This window comes from Anomaloglossus baeobatrachus, chromosome 5 (assembly GCF_048569485.1).
Source record: "Anomaloglossus baeobatrachus isolate aAnoBae1 chromosome 5, aAnoBae1.hap1, whole genome shotgun sequence".
NCBI classification, from domain to species: domain Eukaryota; kingdom Metazoa; phylum Chordata; class Amphibia; order Anura; family Aromobatidae; genus Anomaloglossus; species Anomaloglossus baeobatrachus.
Window position 1 is genome coordinate 31,140,580 of NC_134357.1, and position 25,612 is coordinate 31,166,191.

General features: G+C 50.2%; 1 protein-coding gene across 1 annotated transcript in view; it reads right to left on the reverse strand.

Moving 5' to 3' along the window:
- LOC142310738 (prominin-1-A-like) overlaps positions 1-25,612 on the reverse strand; it is a 135,031-nt gene that overhangs the window by 84,550 nt on the left and 24,869 nt on the right. Inside the window, exon 2 of the mRNA XM_075348370.1 lies at positions 11,688-12,154. Within this exon, the coding sequence (XP_075204485.1) occupies positions 11,688-11,817 (130 nt within the window). The 5' untranslated portion in view covers positions 11,818-12,154. The remainder of the gene's footprint in view (positions 1-11,687; positions 12,155-25,612) is intronic.

A 25,612-nucleotide genomic window follows, 5' to 3' on the forward strand; every position in this document is an offset into this window, starting at 1 on the left:
TAAAAAAAAAAAAAAAAAAAAAAAAAGGAGAAACAGAACAAAGACCAGAAAGAGGAGGAAGATGATGACTACTAGGATAAAAATAAAGGGGAAAGAGTTGGAGGGTGCGGTTACCAAAGGTGAGGGAGGAATAGCGTGGCTAGGAACCCCACCATATAATGAATAGTAACCATGTGTCACCCCCCATTGCTGCTGATTTGCATCACCTGCCTGGACTGAATATCATTCCTCCAAGTGAAATTAATGATGGCGGCCCGGTGCCTTTTTTCCCCCCCCGTAAGACCTGAGCCTATGTTATTCCAGTGTGCGCTGCTGGTCCTGTCGGTCGGTGGGTGTTTGCATGGCTTTAGTACATTTCCATGTGGCGTATAACACCTGTGTATAGCCGCTTTGTTTCAGTGTTTGCTTTCAAGGCTCATTTATAACCCAGAGAAGACGTCATTACGGGACAGCAGAAATCAGCGAGACGTCCATCTTATCTGAAGCGGTCACTTCTCACACGTCTCATTATACTAACAGTCTACAGACCCCCCCCCCCCCCCCCCACACACACACACACACATAAGAGCAAAGGTCAACTTAAAGCCCACTTTACACGTTGCAATTAGTTGTACAATCGCATTTGCGATGTGACACGCCCAGGTTGCATACAGGATCTATGAGATTGCACGTTGGTCGTTCATTTGCTGTCACACGAGCGTTAGTAGTCTATGTTAAATTGGTCAATTTTGTGTGCGATCCTTTAGATCATGTGTTCTGTGACGTATGCATTGGGCACCTTTTTTTTTTTTTTTTTTTTTATTTATTGACTTGCCAAGCGTGTGTAATGTGTAGGGATGCGTTTTTACTATGTCATCTGCCGTTCAGCTCTGCTACATGGCCGCTGACAGCAGACACAGACAGCCATGTAGCAGAGCTGAATGGCAGATGACAGCAGACACAGACAGAGCCGCACTGTCAGAATGAACTCGGGTGAACCTCACCCGACTTCATTGTCATGCTGCGGCTCTGTCTGTGTCGCATCCTGATTAGCGGTCACCAGTGAAGGACTCACCGGTGACCGCTAATCTCCGAAATTACTGAAGTTAGCAGCCCTCTCTCATACTCACCAATCCCCGGCACTGCACGGCGTTCACACTGCTCCGGCGGCTTTTACTGTTTTGAAAAAGCCGGCCGCCCATTAAACAATCTCGTATTCCCTGCTTTACCCGCCCACCGGCCCCTATGATTGGTTGCAGTGAGACACGCCCCCACGCTGAGTGACAGGTGTCACACTGCACCCAATCACAGCAGCCGGTGGGCGTGTCTATACTGTGCAGTGAAATAAATAATTAAATAATTAAAAAAAACGGCGTGCGGTTCCCCCCAATTTTAAAACCAGCCAGATAAAGCCATACGGCTGAAGGCTGGTATTCTCAGGATGGGGAGCTCCACGTTATGGGGAGCCCCCCAGCCTAACAATATCAGCCAACAGCCGCCCAGAATTGCCGCATACATTATATGCGACAGTTCTGGGACTGTACCCGGCTCTTCCCGATTTGCCCTGGTGCGTTGGCAAATCGGGGTAATAAGGAGTTATTGGCAGCCCATAGCTGCCAATAAGTCCTAGATTAATCATGTCAGGCGTCTATGAGACACCCTCCATGATTAATCTGTAAATTACAGTAAATAAACACACACACCCGAAAAAATCCTTTATTAGAAATAAAAACACAAACATATACCCTGGTTCACCACTTTAATCAGCCCCAAAAAGCCCTCCTTGTCCGGCGTAATCCAGGATGCTCCAGCGTCGCTTCCAGCGCTGCTGCATGGAGGTGACCGGAGCTGCAGCAGACACAGCCGCTCCGGTCACCTCCACACAGCTAATGAAGACAGCCGCGCGATCGGCTGAGCTGTCAGTGAGGTTACCCGCTGTCACTGGATCCAGCGGTGGCTACGGGTAACCTCAGTGACAGCTCAGCTGATCGCGCTACTCACCGCCGCTCCTATCACCTCCACGCAGCAACTGAGGTGAGTAGCGCGATCAGCTGAGCTGTCACTGAGGTTACCCGCGGCCACCGCTGGATCCAGTGACACCGGGTAACCTCAGTGACAGCAGCTGATCACGCGGCTGTCTTCATTACCTGCGTGGAGGTGACCGGAGCGGCTGTGTCTGCTGCAGCTCCGGTCACCTCCATGCAGCAGCGCTGGAAGCGACGCTGGACCATCCTGGAGTACGCCGGACAAGGAGGGCTTTTTGGGGCTGATTAAAGTGGTGAACCAGGGTATATGTTTGTGTTTTTATTTCTAATAAAGGATTTTTTCGGGTGTGTGTGTTTATTTACTGTAATTTACAGATTAATCATGGAGGGTGTCTCATAGACGCCTGACATGATTAATCTAGGACTTATTGGCAGCTATGGGCTGCCAATAACTCCTTATTACCCCGATTTGCCAACGCACCAGGGCAAATCGGGAAGAGCCGGGTACAGTCCCAGAACTGTCGCATCTAATGTATGCGGCAATTCTGGGCGGCTGTTGGCTGATATTGTTAGGCTGGGGGGCTCCCCATAACGTGGAGCTCCCCATCCTGAGAATACCAGCCTTCAGCCGTATGGCTTTATCTGGCTGGTTTTAAAATTGGGGGGACCGCACGCCGTTTTTTTTTTAATTATTTAATTATTTATTTCACTACACAGTATAGACACGCCCACCGGCTGCTGTGATTGGGTGCAGTGTGACACCTGTCACTCAGCGTGGGGGCGTGTCTCACTGCAACCAATCATAGGCGCCGGTGGGCGGGGAAAGCAGGGAATACGAAATTGTTTAATGGGCGGCCGGCTTTTTCAAAACAGTAAAAGCCGCCGGAGCAGTGTGAACGCCGTGCAGCGCCGGGGATCGGGGATCGGTGAGTATATGAGAGAGGGGGATAGACTGACATGGACAGAGAGTGAGGGACAGAGATAGTGACCGACTGACAGAGATTAGTGAATGACAGACATTGTGAGGCGCTTCAGAACGCAGCTTTTCAGCTGCGCTCTGAAGCAGACCTTTTTTAAGCTGCGGTGCAGAGCGCACACCTGCGCACATAGCATCAGACACCGAAATCGTATGAGGGATGTCGCACGTTACAATTGACTAGGTTCGTGCAACAAAACGCTCAATTCTAGAGAATGATACGATGTGTTTGCGATCAACGGTTTTGCGTTCAATCCTGATCGCAAGTAGATGTCACACGCAGATACCTCACAAACGATGCCGGATGTGCGTCACTTACAACTTGACCCCAACGACGGATTGTGAGATATATTGAAGCGTGTGTAGCGGGCTGAACGCGCTGATTTTAGCCGGACTGGCTGACCATCTGAGTATAAGAGAATGGTGAGAAACAGGATTGGGCATGTTTCATTTTCATGCCCAATCTTTTATATTTCCATGAAGAAATGCTGGTAAATGTGTGGAAGGAGCTAAAGACCCCCATATATTAGATAAACATCAACCAAATGATACAATCACCCGGCCAAGGTTTCATGTGTTTTCAAAGGGAAAAACCGAGAAAGCCGCTGCCATACACCTGCCTGATATTTATCTCATTCAACATTACCTAACGGAGAAAGTTGTGCGGGCCCCCCCATACACGAGACTGACTGCTTGTCCAGCCAATATCAGCGGGCTCAGATCTTTAATTGTCGCCAGCCTAAGGCACACCTATGCAATAATCATGCTGGCCAGCCTAAGGCACACCTGTTCAATTATCATGCTGACCAGCCCAAGTCACACCTGTGCAATAATCATGCTAGCCAGCCTAAGGCACATCTGTGCAATAATCATGCTGGCCAGCCAAAAGGCCCTGTCACACGCAGCGATATCGCTAGTGATATTGCTAGCGAGCGTACCCCCGCCCCCGTCGTTTGTGCGTCATGGGCAAATCGCTGCCCGTGGCGCACAATATCGTTAGGAGCCGTCACACGGGACTTACCTGCCTAGTGACGTCGCAGTGGCCGGCGAACCACCTCCTTTCTAAGGGGGCGGTTCGTGCGGCGTCACAAAGCGACCGCCCAATAGAAGCAGAGGGGCGGAGATGAGTGGGCGAACCATCCCGCCCACCTCCTTCCTTCCTCATTGCCGGCGGTCGCAGGTAAGCTGTAGTTCATCGTTCCCGGGGTGTCACACGTAGCGATGTGTGCTGCCTCGGGAACGACAAACAACCTCCGTCCTGCAACAATCAACGATTTTTTGAAAATGAATGACGTGTCAACGATCAACGATAAGGTCATTATTTTTGATCGTTAACGGTCGCTCGTTGGTGTCACACGCAACGACGTCGCTAACGATGCCGGATGTGTGTCACGGAATCCGTGACCCCGGCGATATATCGTTAGATATGTTGTTGTGTGTAACGGGGCCTTAAGACACACCTGTGCAATAATCATGCTGGCCAGCCTAAGGCACACCTGTGCAATAATCATGCTGGCCAGCCTAAGGCACACCTGTGCAATAATCATGCTGGCCAGCCTAAGGCACACCTGTGCAATAATCATGCTGGCCAGCCTAAGGCACACCTGTGCAATAATCATGCTGGCCAGCCTAAGGCACACCTGTGCAATAATCATGCTGTCTAATCAGCATATTCAGATGCCGCACCTGTGAAGTGGATCAATTATCTTTGCAAAGCAGAAGTGATCACTAACACAGAATTAGATATATTCGTGAACAATATTTGAGAGAAAAAGGCCTTTCCTGTACTTAGAGGTATTAGTTCTTTGAGTTCAGCTCATGAAATAATGGGGAGCAAAAACAAACAAAAAAGTGTGGTTATATTTTTGTTCCGTGTACATGGAGCCTTTCTCTTCTTCCAGTTGAAAGTTGGGGGGGGAAGGTAGCTGCATAGTAAATGAAGCTGCCAGTCAATTTATAAAATACTCATGTTTTTAAAGTGAATAACTTTTCCTTCCAAAAGCCCCTTCAGCTTTTCTCCTCATCTTCCGGATCTAAAATGTTCTTAAGTAACAACAAGATATGTTTAGTGTAAAACAGAAAATAGATAACAGGGAGGAGGGGGATGCAGCTGAAGCTGGTCCTGTCTGGAAAGAGACATCTGATTGGCTCAGATCACAGCTCTGACATCACACTTACTCAGCAAGCAGACAGGAGGAGAAAGTGGGCAATTACAGAAACCAGTAGAGCACAAAATACGCAAATTCTTACTGTACTATATACAGTACAGACCAAAAGTTTGGACACACCTTCTCATCTCTAGAACAACTGTTAAGAGGAGACTTTGTGCAGCAGCCTTCATGGTAAAATAGCTGCTAGGAAACCACTGCTAAGGACAGGCAACAAGCAGAAGAGACTAGTTTGGGCTAAAGAACACAAGGAATGGACATTAGACCAATGGAAATCTGTGCTTTGGTTTGAGGAGTCCAAATTTGAGATCTTTGGATCTAACCACCGTGTCTTTGTAGAAAAGGTGAACGGATGGACTCTACATGGCTGGTTCCCACCATGAAGCATGGAGGAGGAGGTGTGATGGTGTGGGGGGGCTTTGCTGGTGACACTGTTGGGGATTTATTAAAAATTGAAGGCATACTGAACCAGCATGGCTACCACAGCATCTTGCAGCGGCGTGCTATTCCATCCAGTTTGCGTTTAGTTGGACCATCATTTATTTTTCAACAGGACAATGGCCCCAAACACCCCTCCAGGCTGTGTAAGGGCTATTTGACCAAGAAGGAGAGTGATGGGGTGCTACGCCAGATGACCTGGCCTCCAGTCACCAGACCTGAACCCAATCGAGATGGTTTGGGGTGAGCTGGACCGCAGAGTGAAGGCAAAAGGGCCAACAAGTGCTAAGTGTGACGCCCTGGACTAGCCAGGTCGTCCCAGGTAGTCCCACACACAGACACCCCCTCCCCTAAAAAGGTGACAGCAGCCAAACTACAAAACCCTTGTCACCACCCTCCGGGTTTGATGTTCACGCCAGGGGGTGGAGCCAGGTGGTTGGCTCCACCCACCGAGGAGTTCACAGTCCCAGAGGTGGGAAAAACAGAGACGAGTTTGAGTCAAGTTCAAGGGCAGACCTGTGCTCAGGCCTGCCAACAAGTCTACACCAGGTGTCTGGGTTGGAGCCTAGTCACCTCTGGCAAGGAGGCAAACGGTGGTGGCCGCCTGCAGGAGCTGGGATTACAGCCGGTGGAACCGTAGGGACCGGTGACGGGCAGTGGCCCGCCGGTACCGAACAGGGGAACCAACTGGAAACTGGAGCACCAGGAGGGGTACTCAGACCCAGTACGAGGCCCAGAAACAACTAGGCTAAGTCAAATCAACTGATTGAGGACTGGACTTTAGGACCTTTCCCACACAAGACCCGTTAGAAGACAACAGCCCAACCATTAGGGTAAAGCCACCGCCAAGGTATAGAGACCCAAGGGGCCAGCGTCTGCGGGCAAACAGGGCTTTCCCGACACACAGCAAGCCGGGGAGCGGACTACCGTTGCTTAGGCGTAAGAGTCATAACTTTCACACAAGAGCGGTGCAGGAGAAAGGCGGAAACCACCAACCTGTTAAGGGGAAGCTGCAGCCGGCTGCGGGCACCGTTCACCATCTCGTTTGGTTTACCAGAGACCCCAGCGTGTTTTCTCATAGTGAGTACAACAGTGCCTTCGAGCCGCGCAACGCGCCGCACCGACACCCCAGCACGCATCCGTCCCTTCGCCTCAGCACCTTCCCTCGGGCCCCAGGACCACCATCCCCCTACCCACAGAGGGGGTCAACACCAAGCTGCGCAACACCGTCCCCGGGAGCCTAGTCAACGGCAGCGGTGGTGTCCATCCATTCACCACAACCCGTGGGTGGCGTCACGAACTTAAATCTCCTACAAACCACCGTGGCTCCGGCCGTGGATCTCCCCACCGAAGTCCCTACATGAAGCACCAACCCCCTCTCAGAGCGACTTGACCCCCGGGTCCGTGGAAGAGCTCGAGCCTCCCACCGACAAGCACGGATCCGAGCGGCTCGGCAGCCGGTCGAGACCTGGGGCGGTACACTAAGCATCTCTGGGAACTCCTCCAAGACTGTTGGAAAACAATTTCCGGTGACTACCTCTTGAAGCTCATCAAGAGAATGCCAAGAGTGTGCAAAGCAGTAATCAAAGCAAAAGGTGGCGACTTTGAAGAACCTAGAATATAAGACATATTTTCAGTTGATTCACACTTTTTTATTAAGTATTTCATTCCACATGTGTTAATTCATAGTTTTGATGCCTTCAATGTGAATCTACAATTTTCAGAGTCATGAAAATAATAATAATAATAATAATCTTTATTTCTATAGCGCCAACATATTCCGTAGCGCTTTACAATTCAGGAGGATCATATACATACAAGTAACAGTTATAGAAATACAATATTTAGAGGGGAAAAAATACAACCCTGCTCGTGAGAGCTTACAATCTACAATGAGATGGGGGGAGAGGCAAGGTTCAAGTGCTTATTTACAATGACAATCCAGCCATCTCACGGAAATGGGGCTGGATAATGGTTTCCTGGACCAGTGGGCCCGAGCCTTGAGATGCCTTTGGGTGCCATGGAGTTTGATGTGGAGCTATGTTGTGAGAGGTTGTAGAAAATAAAGAAAACTCTTTGAATGAGAAGGTGTGTCCAAACTTTTGGTCTGTACTGTATATAAAAAATATTTTTTTAAAACATAGATCACTAAGAAATGTAATCAAATCAAGCAAGATTAAACAAATAGCTGGGAATATCCCATTTTATCTTTAATTTTAGCCTTCATGTATTTCTAGGTTTCAATTATTTGAAAAACTTTTTAGGGGGCAATTTATGAAATCTGTTACACCAGAAAACGGTTATAAATTGCTTTGATGGCAGCGATATACCAGTTTGAAGCAGTTACATCAAACATAGGTGGAACAAATCGGGGTGTGGAGGTGCCCAGCCGCCAAATTCTCCAAAAGAGACCTTTAAATGAAAGGCCAGAAATGCTACTCCAGTCCATGACTGGAGAAGCATTTCTAGCGAGGTGCTCGGCGATACACACCACGGAGAGGATGCACCAAATCTATTCAATTGTGTGTGCCTCTTATTGTATTCGATGCATCATACACCGAAGGAACAATGAACCTAGAAATGAATTGGGGGGTGGGGGGGGGGGAATATACAGAATTTAAAAAAATCTAGTATAGAACAGTACATAAGACAGGAGGAGGGGGATGCAGCTGCAGTACATGTGCCTAGATGAGTCTCATGCTGTGAGAGGGGAGGAGGGGCAGCATAGGTAACAACCTGAGTTAGTTTAATAGCTTTATTTTTTACTGTAATAAAGTATGGTGGTAGAGTATAAAGGCAATAGAAAGTTTAACCCCCGATACATTTAAGGGAGCGGTCGGCCGAGTGCTCCTGTCCTGTGTTCTCTATACGAGCCGCTACAAGTGGAGGCATAACTATAGGTCCCTCTGACCTATATAAAGACCAGTACTATTAAAGACCCATGATAAGTGGGGTCCCTGTTGGAAATTTTGCATTGGGTCCCATGAGACTGCAGTTACACCACTGGCCACAAGGCTCTTCTGATGGCTGCCAATTCCATAACCCCCCCAACAATCATCTTTTGGAGGTCCCACCATACACATTAGGCTGTCGGCCAAACCCGGCGGTACCAGCACTATCAGCCTACATTATTATAATGTGTACAGGGGCTCCTAATTTTGTTACCTGGTGGACTAAAGTAGTCAAAGGGTTAATGTTTGTACCTGGAGGTGTCATGCTAGGTACAGGGAAGTACCAAGCAAGCGGCGAAAGGGAAAGGAAGGGGGAGATGGTGACCCCTGACCAAACCTACTGCTGGTCCCTGGGGTCCCTCACCACCCTAGATAGGTTCTTCACCTATATGCCGAGCCGGATACCTGACCCTAGGTATCCCTAGTGCTGGGGCCTAAATAGGGAACGGGTGGGATGAGATCTTTGTCAACCCCACTAAACGCTATAGAAGACACAAGGGGGACACAGAGGGGAAAAAGCATGAACTACTTATCCACAGATGACTCAGGCAGGAGTTCAGCAACGATACTACAGATGAGAGCAAGCCACCTGCTTGCAACCAAAGCTAGAATGAACTGAAAATATCACCAGGATCAGTCCAAGGAAGGAAGGAGTATATAAGCACCAAGTGAATACTGATGATCAGCAGCTGGGTGGAAGACGAGCTCCTGCTGGGTCCTAAAGGGGGGAGAGATTAATCCAACAGGAAAGCTACCTATACCAATGAATACTGACAGCAGGAACAATAGAAAGTCAGGGAGCATTCTGTGCAGCCAAATGCTGTGACCTTCTATTGCCAGAAACCACATGATTGTACGTCACATGTGACAGAGGTTTCCAAACCAGTGTGACTCCAGAAAAACGGGGTTCAGGGCAGCTTCTCTGGTGTGCAACTCTTTATCCTATTGTTTAGATGTATATTTTTGAGTCTTGCACCTTGTTCACACCATGGTGTTCCAGACGTACATTCTTTAATTAGTATGCATTTTCTGTCTGAGAACCCCGCCCCACCCATAGCCATGTGTTCTATTTCACATATATAGCTTGGTCCTTTGCTTCCCATACAGAGCAAGTTTTTTAACTGCAGGTGCAGTTACACGTAGGTTAGGGACCCCAAAAATAGAGATTACCTTGGCGTTTGGTTTTGGGGCTCCTTTGCATTGATCAATACAATGGCTAAAAATCTTGTGTATTCCTATTATTCATAGCAGTTATGCATATTCCATTTTCATGTTTTTCACTTTTTTCAGATAGTCCATTGTATTTTTCAGTCTAGCATTCCCATAGCAGCTCTGCTTTTCATTATTCCCCCATACATAGTGACTGGTGTGCAACTCTTTATCCTATTATTTAGTTGTATATTTTTGAGTCTTGCACCTTGTTCACACCACAGGTGTTCCAGACGTACATTTTTTAACTAAATAGGGAACAGGTGGGATGAGCTCTTAGTCAATCCCACTAAATGCTAAAGGAAGACACAAGGAGGACACACAGAGGGAAATGCATAAACTACTTATCATTAGATGATTCAGGCAGGAGTTCAGCAACAATACTACAGATGAGAGCAAGGCACCTGCTTGCAACCAGAGCTAGAATGAACTGAAAATATCACCAGGATCAGTCCAAGGAAGGAAGGAAGGAAGGAAGGAAGGAAGGAAGGAGCATATAAGCACCAAGGGAATACTGATGATCAGCAGCTGGGAGGAAGACGAGCTCCTGCTGGGTCCAAAAGGGAGAGACATGAATCCAGCAGGAAAGCTACCTATACCAATGACTACTGACAGCAGGAACAATAGAAAGTCAGGGAGCATTCTGTGCAGCCAGATGCTGTGACCTTCTATTGCCAGACACCACATGATTGTATGTCACATGTGACAGAGGTTCCCAAACCAGTGTGACTCCAGAAAAAAACGGGGTTCAGGGCAGCTTCTCTATTTGCTTTCCTCCAAAAAACTAGATCTGCTCTTAACTAATAAGAATATACAAAAGAGGAGAGAAACGAGCCCGGGCAAGACACCGAAATGTGAGAGCGGAAGCCGACACATCACGTCAGGGAATACACAGTGTAGAGCGGCAGGTTTTCTATGTTTTCTACGCTTCCGGTCCCTGTCTGAAATGTGGAGAATAGAAAACAATAAATGACATTAAACCACTTGGGGAAGTACAGACGGGGTCGGGGTCCCTTTAAAATAAAGAATAGCCGTGCCACAGAGAGTTTCGGCATTTTTCCTTCTATCCCTGGTTTGTGATATTTGCATGTACAAACAAGAACACCCAAAAAAAAACAAAAATATGAAAATGTGCAATGGAAATAGGACACAAATGTGTAGAGTTCTGCAGTGATGCCAAAAGCGGTAACCAAATGTACCCGAGCCGCGGACTGCAGCTCCGGGGACAGGGGTGTGGAGCGATGGGACGAGGGGGTGATAATTAGGCGTGGGAGGGCAGGGGTCAAACACACCAGTGCCCTCTTCTGCCCATTTTCAGAGATGGATAGTATCAGATAGGACTTGTAAAAACAAGCACTTTTGCAATTGAATGCTTCTTAAAATTTGCAACAGCTGTCGAGATATTAACAATTTTCTCTTGTTTACAGCTCGTCGCCTTGGCGACCGACCACCGCTGCTGTAATAATCCACATCAGTGATCCTGGACAGCAGTGTGTACAAAGGCTGCATTTCCAGGAAAGGGGCAGAGCTGCAATACCACATTCAACCTGTAGACAAGGGTGGCGCTGTTTAGGTTTTTTTTTTAATATATATTATATATATAATATATATATATATATATATATGTATATATATATATATATTACACACACACACATGCATAAAAAAATAAATATAAAAAAAACAACAAAATTATATTGTATAAACATAGACACACATTATATTATATTATATATATATAATAAAAATGTTATATTATATATATATATATATATATATATATATATATATATATATAATATATATATTATGAAAATGTTATAATAAATATATATATATATATATATATATTTATTTTTGTATTTTTTTTTTTTTTTAAAGAAGGCAGCCATGTTTTTCCAATTATGCAAAAACATAAAAGCAGCTTAAAATGTTAGAAATGTCACTGTTTTCCGTTCCCAATATTTAATAATGCACCTACCGGGCGGGAAGGTGTTTCGTTGAACCAGGTCCAGATATGAATGCACCATGCTGCTGAAGACTTGCATTGCCCCTTCTTCGGGGGCGGCTTCTGGGCTGTATGTTGGGTTGGTCAGGTTCCCGTACTCCATTTTTCGATTTGTGGGATAGACTGAGGTAGCAAAAAGTTATAGAAATGTTCTTTTTTTTAAAGGGCAGGGACCCAAATAATAAAGATACGACAGTCCCCTATTTATGGTGAAGTGTGCGGATTTTACGGACACTTCAGGACTTAATTTTTTTCTTTCACATGATACAGTAAGTATCCAAATATAAATTCATGGAAACAAAAATAAAATAAAAAAAAAATTCCAAACTTTCAAAAAGAATAGTCTGACGGAATTCTGCAAATAAAGAATTCCACAATTGGCGAGAAGTTTCCGATTCCTCTGGCAGGTAGGGTCGCCCTCCACAGAATACTAGGATTTCCTGCAAAAGGAAAAAAGAAAAAAATAGGAGTTAAGGGGCAAAGAATAAAAAAAAAAAAAAAAAACAACACGAGCTTCTCCTGCGCTTTATGTTTGTGGTCTGTGCTGCAGGGTCAGGAATAGAAGCCTCATCTCTACTATCTGCAAAATGAAGATACTTTAAGAATTTAACAGATAATATAAGGTTTGCGCCCCCCACCACCGCCGCCGCCCCCGCATTCCACACTCAGGGCCTGAGGCCTCCATGCAGGGTCTGTGCGGACAATTAGAGGCGGACGCTGCAGCCAATCTGCATGTAAAGACTCGTGTTTTATAGGGGCTGCATCAGCGGAAAGTGACCTAAGCAGGTTTGGGGGTTAAAGCATATATTTGTTTATTTCTTCAGATCCCAATTTATATTAATGAAAAAATAAATAAATAAATAAATAATCTTGCAATTTTTTTACAGTGACCACTGGGGCTATTTTGGACCCATACTTTATTTTTTTTATAGGAATTTGAAAACAAGACGCATCATCATAGCCAGGATTAAAACGACAGTAAGTACCTCTATATACAGTAGATAAGATTCACACTCACAATAGGTGATGTCACAGCTCACCTCCTCCTGTACAATTATTAACATCTCTATATACAGTAGATAAAACAGGATTCACAATTTACAATAAAGGATGTCACAGCTCACCTCCTATTCTTCCTGTGCAATGACTGATAACACAGGAGCCACCGTTCACAACAGGTGATGTCGCAGCTCACCTCTTCATGTACAATTATTAAATACACCTCTATATACAGGAGATAACACAGGATCCTCCATTCACAATAGGTGATATCACAGCTCACCTCCTCCTGTGCAATCACTGATACCACCTTTGTATACAATAAATAACACAGGAGCCACCATTCACAATAGCAGATGTCACAGCTCACCTCTTCTGTAAAATGACTGATAACACCTCAATATACAATAGATAACAGGATCCACCATTCATAACAGGGAATGTCACAGCTCACTTCCTCCTGTACAATGATCAATAACATTTCTATAGACAGGAGATATCACCTATTGTGAATGGTGGATTCTGTATTATCTCCTGTATATAGAAATGTTATCGATCATTTTACAGAAGAGGTGAGCTGTGACATCTGCTATTGTGAATGGTGGCTCCTGTGTTATCTACTGTATACAAACGTGTTATCAGTTATTGCACAGGAGAAGGAGAAGGTGAGCTGTGATATCATCTATTGTGTATGGTGGATCCTGTGTTCTCACCGCTCATCTTCTCCTGTATAAAGACTGATAACACAGGATCCACCATACACAATAGGTGATATCACAGCTCACCCCCTCCTCCTCCTGTGCAATGAGATAGATAGGTACATGTGAACTTCCCGAAAACAAAAGGATGAAGGAATGTATAATAGCCCCAGTGATCAGTGTGAAAATTGAAGCAACATCAGACACGAATATGAGGGAAAAAAAAACATTATATTATAGGGTTCATTTTCTCATATTCCTGTCTGTTATTGCTGCAATTTTCGCACTGATCACTGGGGCTATTATATGTCGCGGGCGGGGAGGAGGGTGTCAGCACACCGCGCTCACCCCTTCTGCTCGGGTCCGGCTGCTCAGTGGTGGCTCGAGCCGTAGGCCGGATCCCGGGGGTTTCCTCGAGCGGCACTCCTCGCCCGTGAGTGAAAAGGGGGGTTGTTTGGGGTGTTGGGATAATGTCCGTGACGCCACCCACGGTTGTGGTGATGTGTAGCACCACCGCTGCTCAATGCGGGGATCCCGGGGATGGTGATGGGGAGCAGCCAGGTGTTGTGTTGCCCCTCCGTGGGTAGGGGTTGGTGATCCCGGGGCCCGGTGATGGCTTGTGAGGTGCAGGGCCTGGTGGGCGCAGGGACGCGGGGGCAGCGCTGTGCCTTGCGGCACTATGGTACTCACTCAGCCTGAGACTTGGACACAGTTTGTACGGTAAACCAAACGGCTGGTAGGACGGTCCCACAGACGGCTGCTTTGCTTCCCCGGTAGGTGACGGTGATGTCCCTCTTCCTTGCACCTGTATGTACGGATGGTTGCGATGGGTCCCCACCGGTAACCCGCTCCCCGGCTTCAAGCTGGGCCGGAGGAGCACTACACTTTGCCCGCAGGCGCTGGCCCTCAGAGACTGGTGCCCTGGCGGTGGCGGTGCCTCTGTTGTACGGGTTGGGCTGTTGCCTTCAATCGGGACTTGGTTGTTGGGGGAATCTACGTCCCCTTCACTGACGGATTCGGCAAATTTGGCGACTCCTAGCCTTGCCGGGGTCCAAGAGGCCCCTGCCCTGGTGCTGACTGTCCTTCGGAACACTGCTCCAGACCACCGGGCACACAGCCAACGGGGTCCTTCCAGGAACTTCCAAACGGTCCCCCTCCGGACAGTCACCGCCGTCGCTGACCTTGCTGTTCTGGCCCTACACAAAGCTGGGCTCTCAGGCTTGCACACTCTCTGCTCTGTCACCACTTCTTGCTTTCCTCCTTTACCACTTCTCTCTCTTTACTTTCACTTAGGTGTTTACACTTGCCCTCCCTGGGCTCTAACTCTGTTCTCAAGCTCTTCCCTGAGCTGACTGCCTGACACTTCCTGCCTCCAGAGCTGTGAGCTCCTTGGTGGGCGGAGCCAACCGCCTGGCCCACCCCCTGGTGTGCATCATCAGACTCCTGGAGGAAGGCAACAAGGATTTTTGGTTCAGCTTAGGTGTGCCTACCTGGGATGTGGGGTGTGGTGGTGTTGTGACCTGTGTCCCCTGGCTTGCCCAGGGCGACACATTCCCCCTTAGCAAAACGCAGACCGTCCGCGGGCTGCCGTCCTACACCGGTTTTATTTTTCTGTAAAAAGGGGATAACAGGGTTAAACAACATGCATAACATTTTTAATAACTTCTTCCCAAGACGGGAGGCACATTTACTTTTAACGTTTCAACGGTATACGGTCACGGTTTCCGCTCTCTCCCACTCAAGTAACCTGGCCCTGATGCTGCCCCTAAAACCCAGGCAGCACCCCTTGACCCACAGTCCAGCACACGGTACCCGAGCGGGATCTGTCCTTCCCTCCAGAGGGTAGCCACCGGTCCCTTTGGTGGCTGGGCCCTGGCCTGCTCTGCTCAGGGCCCTCCCTCCAACCTGCCTCTCCGGAGGCGGCACTGCGGAAACGGTAACGGTACCCAACATATTTACAAGCCACTAACGTTTGTGGTTGCCCTGCAAAGTTCACGGGCTTGTCCATCGATAGTTCCCATGCATTTTTAAACGGTCCCCACGGGGACAACGGTGCCGGCTCCTGCCGGTTGCTAATCACACAAGCAAATCAGGTAACTTTTCGGTAATCATCATTTTTCTTATCATTGCAGAACTTTCAAAAACTTTTCAACCAAACAACAACACTCTTTTACATTTGCGGACCCCTTTTACTCATAGAACGGTCTCCCTGTACCTAAGTGGGGGTCTACCTAGGTTGGAACGGGTGGACCTTCGGAGCCCGGTGTCAGTGTTGCTAGACAGTGGGGTAGAGGGAACAATCGGTTCCTCCTCCCTGCTATAGTGTGGAGCAGGCGGAGGTGTAGGGGGGTTGGGTACAGGTTCATCCCTGGGCACTGGCACTGGTTCTGGCTCACGGTTAACCGCTTCCACTACTTCTTCATCCACGGGTTGTGGGAACAGTATCACTGGAAGTATCACCGCGCCGTTCTGTGTAGGCCAGTTTGCTGGGAAGTCACCCATCACAGTGTGGATTACCTCTGCCGCCTTTTCCACTGGTGGAGGAACCGGTACTTCAGCCTCTGCCTTCAACGCTGGGGGGCATTTTTTTAGATGGTCCCGAGAAACGGTGGCCAGGGTACCCCCTTGGTCGCGACTGATCTGGTAGGTCTTCCCATCGCCCCACTCTGTGGGTTGTATGACGTAAGGGACTTGCTCCCACTGATCATCCAGCTTGTGGGCTTTTCTCTTCCGTTTCAGCACCACATCTCCTGGCTGGAAAGGACCTGCGGGCGCCTTCTGGTTGAACCGGTGCTCTTGCTGCTCTCGACTTCGACTGAGGTTTTTCTCCACATACTCCTGGATTTGCCGGTACTGTGCTCTCCTTCGAGTTTCCCACTCCGCCGTTGAAGGGAGTGCCTCCGGAGCTTCCAACCCCATCTCCAGGTCCACCGGCAGGCGGCCAGGCCGAGCCCTCATGAAATACGCTGGGGTGCATTTCGTTGAGCTGGACGGAATGTTATTGTACATGTCGACCAAGTCAGGTAGCTTTTCCGGCCATATGTTCCGTTCTTCCAGCGGTAACGTCTTGAGGAGTCCCAGGACCAAGTGGTTCATTTTCTCGCACATGCCGTTGGTTTGAGCGTGGTACGGGGTGGTCCGAATCTTCTTGCAGCCGTACAACTGGCAGAATTCGTGAAACACTTCTGCTTCAAAAGCCGGGCCTTGGTCTGTCAGCACCTTCTCGGGGTACCCATGGGGTCGGCAGAAATAAGCCTGGAACGCTCGAGCAGCGGTTCGACCAGTTAGGTCCTTAACGGGGACTACCACCATAAATCTTGAATAGTGGTCTACCATGGTCAATGCATAGGTGTACCCACTTCGGCTAGGGGTGAGCTTGACATGGTCCAGGGCGACCAGCTCCAGCGGCTGATGGGTAACGATGGGATGTAATGGTGCCCTCTGGCTAGTCTCGTCCTTTCTCCTCAGTGTACAAGGACCGCACTCTCGGCACCAGGCTTCCACCGATTCCCGCATCCCACTCCAATAGAACCGCTCCCTCAACAGCATCTCCAGCTTTTTCCACCCGAAGTGGCCAGCACCATCATGGTATGCCCGCAGGACAGTAGCGACCTCAGCTTGAGGAACGATCAACTGGCATATTTTCTCATGGGTTTTTGGGTTGATCAGCTCACGGCACAGCCTCCCTTGGTGTAGGTAGAGCCGTTTTCGCTCTTTCCACAAGCGTTGGGCTTCGGCTGGAGCGCTAGGGTCCATTCCCATGGCGCCTTGTTCCACCAGAGTCTTGACAAGGCGGACAGCCGGCGCTTGGTCCTGGGCGTCCTGCCACTCTTGACTGGGCCGCGGGTCCAGATCCACCCTTTGCTGACATACTTGTACCCTCTCAGTAGGCGGCTGGTGAAACGCAGGCAACTCAAGCTCCTCGAGGTCGTCATCCTCACACCCCTCTTCTGACAAATGGGGCATCCGGGAGAGTGCATCTGCATTGATGTTGACACGACCAGCTCGGTACTTTATGGTGAAATCATAGTTGGCTAACCGGGCTACCCACCGCTGCTCCAGTGCGCCCAACTTGGCCGTGTTCAGGTGAGTCAGCGGATTGTTGTCCGTGAATGCGGTGAACTTTGCTGCCGCCAAATAGTGCCGGAACCGCTCCGTGATAGCCCACACCAACGCCAGTAGCTCGAGCTTGAAAGAGCTATAGTTCTCAGGGTTCCTTTCGGTCGGCCGGAGTTTTCGGCTGGCGTAGGCAATCACCTTCTCCTTTCCATCCTGGACCTGGGAGAGGACCGCTCCTAGACCCACGTTACTGGCGTCCGTGTGGAGGATGAATGGGCGCCCGTAGTCAGGGTACGCCAGGACCTCTTCTCCGGTCAGGGCCGCCTTCAGCTGGCCAAAGGACTCCTCATGCTTGTCCTCCCACAACAGTGGGGCTCCGACGGGTTTACCACCTTTGGTCTGTCCCACGAGGAGATCTTGCATGGGGGCGGCCATCTTCGTGTACCCCTTTATAAAGCGCCGATAGTACCCCACCAGACCCAGAAACTGCCTTACTTCCCTCACTGTAGTGGGCCTCGGCCAGCTTTGGATGGCAGTGATCTTCTCAGGGTCGGGGGCGACACCATCCGCACTCACCACATGCCCTAGATATTGCACCCTGGGTTTCAGCAGGTGGCATTTTGAGGGCTTCAACTTCATCCCGTACTTGGCAAGGGACGCGAACACCTCGGCCAGGTGCTCCAGATGGGCTTCATACGTCTGGGAATAAACAATCACATCATCCAAATACAGCAGGACGGTCTCGAAGTTTAAATGTCCCAGACAGCACTCCATCAATCGTTGGAAGGTCCCGGGGGCATTGCACAGCCCAAACGGCATGCTATTGAATTCGCAGAGCCCCATCGGGGTGGTGAAGGCGGTCTTCTCCCGGTCCTCTGGGGCCACGGCCACTTGCCAGTATCCGCTGGTGAGGTCAAGGGTCGAGAAGTAGTTTGCAGTTCTTAGTGCAGCCAAAGATTCTTCAATACGAGGCAATGGATAGGCATCCTTATGGGTTATCTGGTTGATCTTCCGGTAGTCCACACACATCCGCATGGTACCATCCTTTTTCTTGACCAGTACCAACGGAGCGGCCCAGGGACTACAACTGTCCCGAATAACCCCTGCCTCCTTCATATTCCTCAACATATCTTTGGCACACTGGTAATGTGCAGGGGGAATAGGTCTATACCTCTCTTTGATGGGGGGATGTTCACCCGAAGGAATGTGGTGTTGGACCCCCTTGATCTGCCCAAAGTCTAGGGGGTGCTTACTGAAAACCTGTTCGTACTCCTGCACCACCCTGTGTACCCCTGCCCTGTGATGTGTAGGGGTATCATCAGTGCCCACATGTAGCTGTTGGTGCCACTCCTTTGCGTCCCCCTGGGGTGGGGAAGTGCTGGTGGTAGGTGGGAGTGTGGATGGACTGGCTTCCTGGATAGTGTGAGGGTCCAGGGTGAGCAGCTTGGCAATGGTGGCATACCGGGGGAGCCTGACTTCTTCCTCCCCACAGTTCAACACTCTCACAGGCACTCTCCCTTTCTTCACATCTACCACCCCTCGGGCGGCTACTACAGTGGGCCAGTGCTCGGAAGGCATGGGCTCCATCATCGCAGGGTAGTCACGCCCCTGAGGCCCTACTGCTGCCCTACACCAGATCATCATCTCACTCCTAGGGGGCACAGTCAATGGAGCAACATCCATCACTCGCACTCCACCAATCTCCCCTCCGGTTGAGCTTACATGCTGGCGGTACATCAGGGCGCGGATCTCACGCTGCACAGCCCTCTGCCGGCTCCCCGCCGCCGTGGCGGCTAGCTGTTGCAATAGGTTCAACACATCAGCCATGCAGTGTTCCATCACATTGGTTCCCAGCACTATTTTCGGGTTATGATCACTAGGTTCATTCATGATCACAATCATACCCTGGTGTTGCAGTTCAGCTTGCCCCACTGTCATAGCCACTTGTTTATACCCCACCTGGGTCAATGGAAGTCCATTAGCGGCAATCAAATTTATACTATTGTCTGGAGGCGCCAGCTCGTCTGTGGCCCAATATCGCTGATACAATGTGTACGGTATGGTAGTTACCTGTGATCCAGTGTCCAAGAGAGCCATCACGGGTATGCCGTCCACAGCCACGGAGATAATAGGGCAAGCCCCGACATATCGGTCTCGCCAGTCCGGGGGGGCCACGGTGTTCTACTCCTGAGGATTGGCCCGGGGCCCCAGGGGTTGCTCGTTTAACGGGCACTGTCGGTAATAATGGCCCGGCTTACGGCACTTGTAGCAGATTGGAGGTCTGCTCCGCGGGTTGTTAGCGCTTCTCCGCTGCATCCAGGGAACATCTTCGGGACTGTCAGCAAGCTGTATCTGTGCTGGAGGCTGAGATCTGGTCAGAGGTTGTAGCGCAGCAAGGATCTTGGCAAGGTCTCCGTCCAGGCGACGGACCTGGGCTGCCAGTTCTTCCACTGTGCTGCTCGAGGCTGCAGGTATTAAGGAGGTTGGTTTGGCTGGGGCCGCCACAACGGGAGCTGTCTCGACGGGCCACGGGACGGGTTCCAGAACTTCAGCAGCTGGGGGCTGTAGTGCTTTGATAGCCCGCTCCTTTAACACAGCAAAGTCCACATCAGGGTGTTCCAGGGCCCACAGCCGGAGTTGTTTACGATCCTCAGGGGATCTCATCCCCTGCGCAAATTGCTCCACTAACATCTTGTTGCTATCCGCCTCATTAATAGAGTTCACCCGCTTCAGCGTGCGGAGGGCGGTCTGCAGTCGTAGAGCATAGTCCCGAATGCTATCCCCAGCTCGTTGCCGGCACTGGTAAAACTGCATCCTCAGCTCAGCTTCAGTCCGGGTCTCGAAGGCAGTCTGTAGCTTCTCGAAGATGGTGGCTACAGAGAGCCGGTCCCCCTCGGCCCAGGTCTCCGCTTCCTGCTCCGCCACACCGGTTAACTGGCCTAGCACTATCGCTGCACGTTGCTGATCAGTCAGGGGGTACAGCTCTAGCAACGGGTTAAGCTTTTTCCGGAAGGCCTGTAAGGCATCCGGTTTCCCGTCATACTGCGGTAGCCAGGCAGCTCCGGGCGCATAGGGCAAGGAAAACGGCATGACCTGAGCAAGCGCGGGGGCCGCGGCACCTCCCGCCGGTACGGCCGGGACCTGGGCAGGCCCATTCCCATCCGCGGGTGCCGCTGCGGCTGCGACCACCGCTCCTCCAGCGGCTCCGTCGGGCGCAGACATCTTGTTTCCGTCCCCCTTAGCTCTTTCCGGCCCCTCCTCTCTCGGGGCGGGGTTTTGGCCTTCGCGCCTCTACTGCTCGAGAAGACGCTCGAGCGGGAACTTTTCGCGCCAAAGATGGCGGCTTCTGAAATTTTTCTGCCGGATACCTCCGGCGGTAACAAGGCGCACCTCTACCAGACGGCAGAGCGGTAAGATCCTGTTCGTGACGCCAAGTTGTCGCGGGCGGGGAGGAGGGTGTCAGCACACCGCGCTCACCCCTTCTGCTCGGGTCCGGCTGCTCAGTGGTGGCTCGAGCCGTAGGCCGGATCCCGGGGGTTTCCTCGAGCGGCACTCCTCGCCCGTGAGTGAAAAGGGGGGTTGTTTGGGGTGTTGGGATAATGTCCGTGACGCCACCCACGGTTGTGGTGATGTGTAGCACCACCGCTGCTCAATGCGGGGATCCCGTGGATGGTGATGGGGAGCAGCCAGGTGTTGTGTTGCCCCTCCGTGGGTAGGGGTTGGTGATCCCGGGGCCCGGTGATGGCTTGTGAGGTGCAGGGCCTGGTGGGCGCAGGGACGCGGGGGCAGCGCTGTGCCTTGCGGAACTATGGTACTCACTCAGCCTGAGCTTGGACACAGTTTGTACGGTAAACCAAACGGCTGGTAGGACGGTCCCACAGACGGCTGCTTTGCTTCCCCGGTAGGTGACGGTGATGTCCCTCTTCCTTGCACCTGTATGTACGGATGGTTGCGATGGGTCCCCACCGGTAACCCGCTCCCCGGCTTCAAGCTGGGCCGGAGGAGCACTACACTTTGCCCGCAGGCGCTGGCCCTCAGAGACTGGTGCCCTGGCGGTGGCGGTGCCTCTGTTGTACGGGTTGGGCTGTTGCCTTCAATCGGGACTTGGTTGTTGGGGGAATCTACGTCCCCTTCACTGACGGATTCGGCAAATTTGGCGACTCCTAGCCTTGCCGGGGTCCGAGGGGCCCCTGCCCTGGTGCTGACTGTTCTTCGGAACACTGCTCCAGACCACCGGGCACACAGCCAAAGGGGTCCTTCCAGGAACTTCCAAACGGTCCCCCTCCGGACAGTCACCGCCGTCGCTGACCTTGCTGTTCTGGCCCTACACAAAGCTGGGCTCTCAGGCTTGCACACTCTCTGCTCTTTCACCACTTCTTGCTTTCCTCCTTTACCACTTCTCTCTCTTTACTTTCACTTAGGTGTTTACACTTGCCCTCCCTGGGCTCTAACTCTGTTCTCAAGCTCTTCCCTGAGCTGACTGCCTGACACTTCCTGCCTCCAGAGCTGTGAGCTCCTTGGTGGGCGGAGCCAACCGCCTGGCCCACCCCCTGGTGTGCATCATCAGACTCCTGGAGGAAGGCAACAAGGATTTTTGGTTCAGCTTAGGTGTGCCTACCTGGGATGTGGGGTGTGGTGGTGTTGTGACCTGTGTCCCCTGGCTTGCCCAGGGCGACACACATACATTCCTTTTTCCTGTCCTTTCAGGAAGTTCACACGCACTTTAACAGCAACAGACACACTCTGATCTTGTTTTTTGTATTGAAGCATCTAATGAGTGTGTGCAAAGGGAGTTGAAGTAGGGAGAGCTGAAATACCGCCAATTGGAATACATTTTATTATATGTCACATCAAATCTGATATGGTGCAGATTTTCTGTATGGATTTTCGACATGTGCAATATGTACGTTTTTGCTGCCATTTTTCACCATGGATTTAGGCGGTGTGCGCAGTTTTTTTTTTTATGCTTTTTTATTGCAGATTTGGTGCAGATTGTGGCACACATCTGCCTGTCTATTGTTCTGCAGCAAAGTCCATGAGAGTTCTGCAGTGCTGTGCACACGTCGCTTCTTTTTTCCTTGCAGATTTGATGCAGAAACTAATCTGCGACATGTCAGTTGTTGGTGTATTTTTTCCCCCTCTATTTTTTAAACCTTCTACCCATTAACTGAAGAATATCGCATGGCACAATACGTCCAGCGTGCACGTACCCTATAGATACATATACACAGGCGGATTATACGGCCAAAACAAGCGCAGATCAATAACAGAAGGTTTATCAGTGATGGATCAGCTTCATTTACACTGAATAATCATCAGCGCTGTACGGAACTGTACAATTGTGAAAGGTTTTATCTTTGCCGCTCACTTCTACATTGGGGGTAAAGGGCGCCGAGGGTGTGGGGCTGGCAGATGACCGGCAGGACAGGAGCCGGTCCACACAACAGCAATGTGCAAGTGATCCAGCCCCACCCAGAGCCACTCACGTCTTACCCACCCCCCTCCCGAGACACAAGTAACGAGAAGATTTCCAGCAAGTGTCCTGCTCATGAGAATAGAAACACCTGCCTATCATGCACGACACCTGCCAACCATGCACGATACCTGCAAACCATGCACGATACCTGCCAACCATGCACGATACCTGCCAACCATGCACGATACCTGCCAACCATGCACGATACCTGCCAACCATGCACGATACCTGCCAACCATGCACGATACCTGCCAACCATGCACGATACCTGCCAACCATGCACGATACCTGCCTATCAATCATGCACGACACCTGCCAACCATGCATGATACCTGCCAACCATGCACGATACCTGCCTATCAATCATGCACGACACCTGCCAACCATGCATGATACCTGCCAACCATGCACGATACCTGCCAACCATGCACGATACCTGCCAACCATGCATGAAACCTGCCAACCATGCACGATACCTGCCTATCAATCATGCACGACACCTGCCAACCATGCATGATACCTGCCAACCATGCACGATACCTGCCTATCAATCATGCACGATACCTGCCAACCATGCATGATACCTGCCAACCAACCATGCACGATACCTGCCAACCATGCACGATACCTGCCTATCAATCATGCACGATACCTGCCAACCATGCATGATACCTGCCTATCAATCATGCACGACACCTGCCAACCATGCACGATACCTGCCTATCAATCATGCACGACACCTGCCAACCATGCATGATACCTGCCAACCATGCATGATACCTGCCAACCATGCATGATACCTGCCAACCATGCATGATACCTGCCTATCAATCATGCACGACACCTGCCAACCATGCATGATACCTGCCAACCATGCATGATACCTGCCTATCAATCATGCACGACACCTGCCAACCATGCACGATACCTGCCTATCAATCATGCACGACACCTGCCAACCATGCATGATACCTGCCAACCATCAACGATACCTGCCTATCAATCATGCACGACACCTGCCAACCATGCATGATACCTGCCTATCAATCATGCACGACACCTGCCAACCATGCATGATACCTGCCAACCATGCATGATACCTGCCTATCAATCATGCACGACACCTGCCAACCATGCATGATACCTGCCAACTATGCATGATACCTGCCTATCAATCATGCACGACACCTGCCAACCATGCATGATACCTGCCAACCATGCACGATACCTGCCAACCATGCACGATACCTGCCTATCAATCATGCACGACACCTGCCAACCATGCACGATACCTGCCAACCATGCACGATACCTGCCAACCATGCACGATACCTGCCTATCAATCATGCACGACACCTGCCAACCATGCATGATACCTGCCTATCAATCATGCACGACACCTGCCAACCATGCATGATACCTGCCAACCATGCACGATACCTGCCAACCATGCATGATACCTGCCAACCAATCATGTACGATACCTGCCAACCATGCACGACACCTGCCAACCATGCATGATACCTGCCTATCAATCATGCACGACACCTGCCAACCATGCATGATACCTGCCTATCAATCATGCACGACACCTGCCAACCATGCACGATACCTGCCTATCAATCATGCACGATACCTGCCAACCATGCACGACACCTGCCAACCATGCACGACACCTGCCTATCAATCATGCACGACACCTGCCAACCATGCACGACACCTGCCTATCAATCATGCACGACACCTGCCAACGAAGCACGACACCTGCCAACCAATCATGCACGACACCTGTCAACCAATCATGCACGACACCTGCCTATCAATCATGCACGATACCTGCCAACCATGCACGATACCTGCCAACCAATCATGCACGATACCTGCCTATCAATCATGCACGACACCTGCCAACCAATCATGTACGATACCTGCCAACCAATCATGTACGATACCTGCCAACCATGCATGATACCTGCCTATCAATCATGCACGACACCTGCCAACCATGCATGATACCTGCCTATCAATCATGTACGATATCTGCCAACCATGCACGATACCTGCCTATCAATCATGCACAACACCTGCCAACCATGCACGATACCTGCCTATCAATCATGCACGACACCTGCCAACCATGCACGATACCTGCCAACCAATCATGTACGATACCTGCCAACCATGCACGATACCTGCCTATCAATCATGCACGACACCTGCCAACCAATCATGTACGATACCTGCCAACCATGCATGATACCTGCCAACCAATCATGTACGATACCTGCCAACCATGCACGATACCTGCCTATCAATCATGCACAATACCTGCCAACCATGCATGATACCTGCCAACCAATCATGTACGATACCTGCCAACCAATCATGTACGATACCTGCCAACCAATCATGCACGACACCCAGTGTCGGACTGGAGAACCCTGGGCCCACCAAAAAAAAAAATCATTCTTGGGGCCAACTATGTCGCTACATAGAAATAAATAGAAGACCACCAACTGTGTGGTAAAATGTGCTAATATCAGGGTATAATTCACTACTTAAAGCTCCTATCCAGGTTTTTTTCCTTTTACTGCTGAGTGGGGGGGGGTTCTCAATTAAAAGGTCCCTGACCTTACTCTTATAGTCTGACTCCTGGCCCTGTCTTC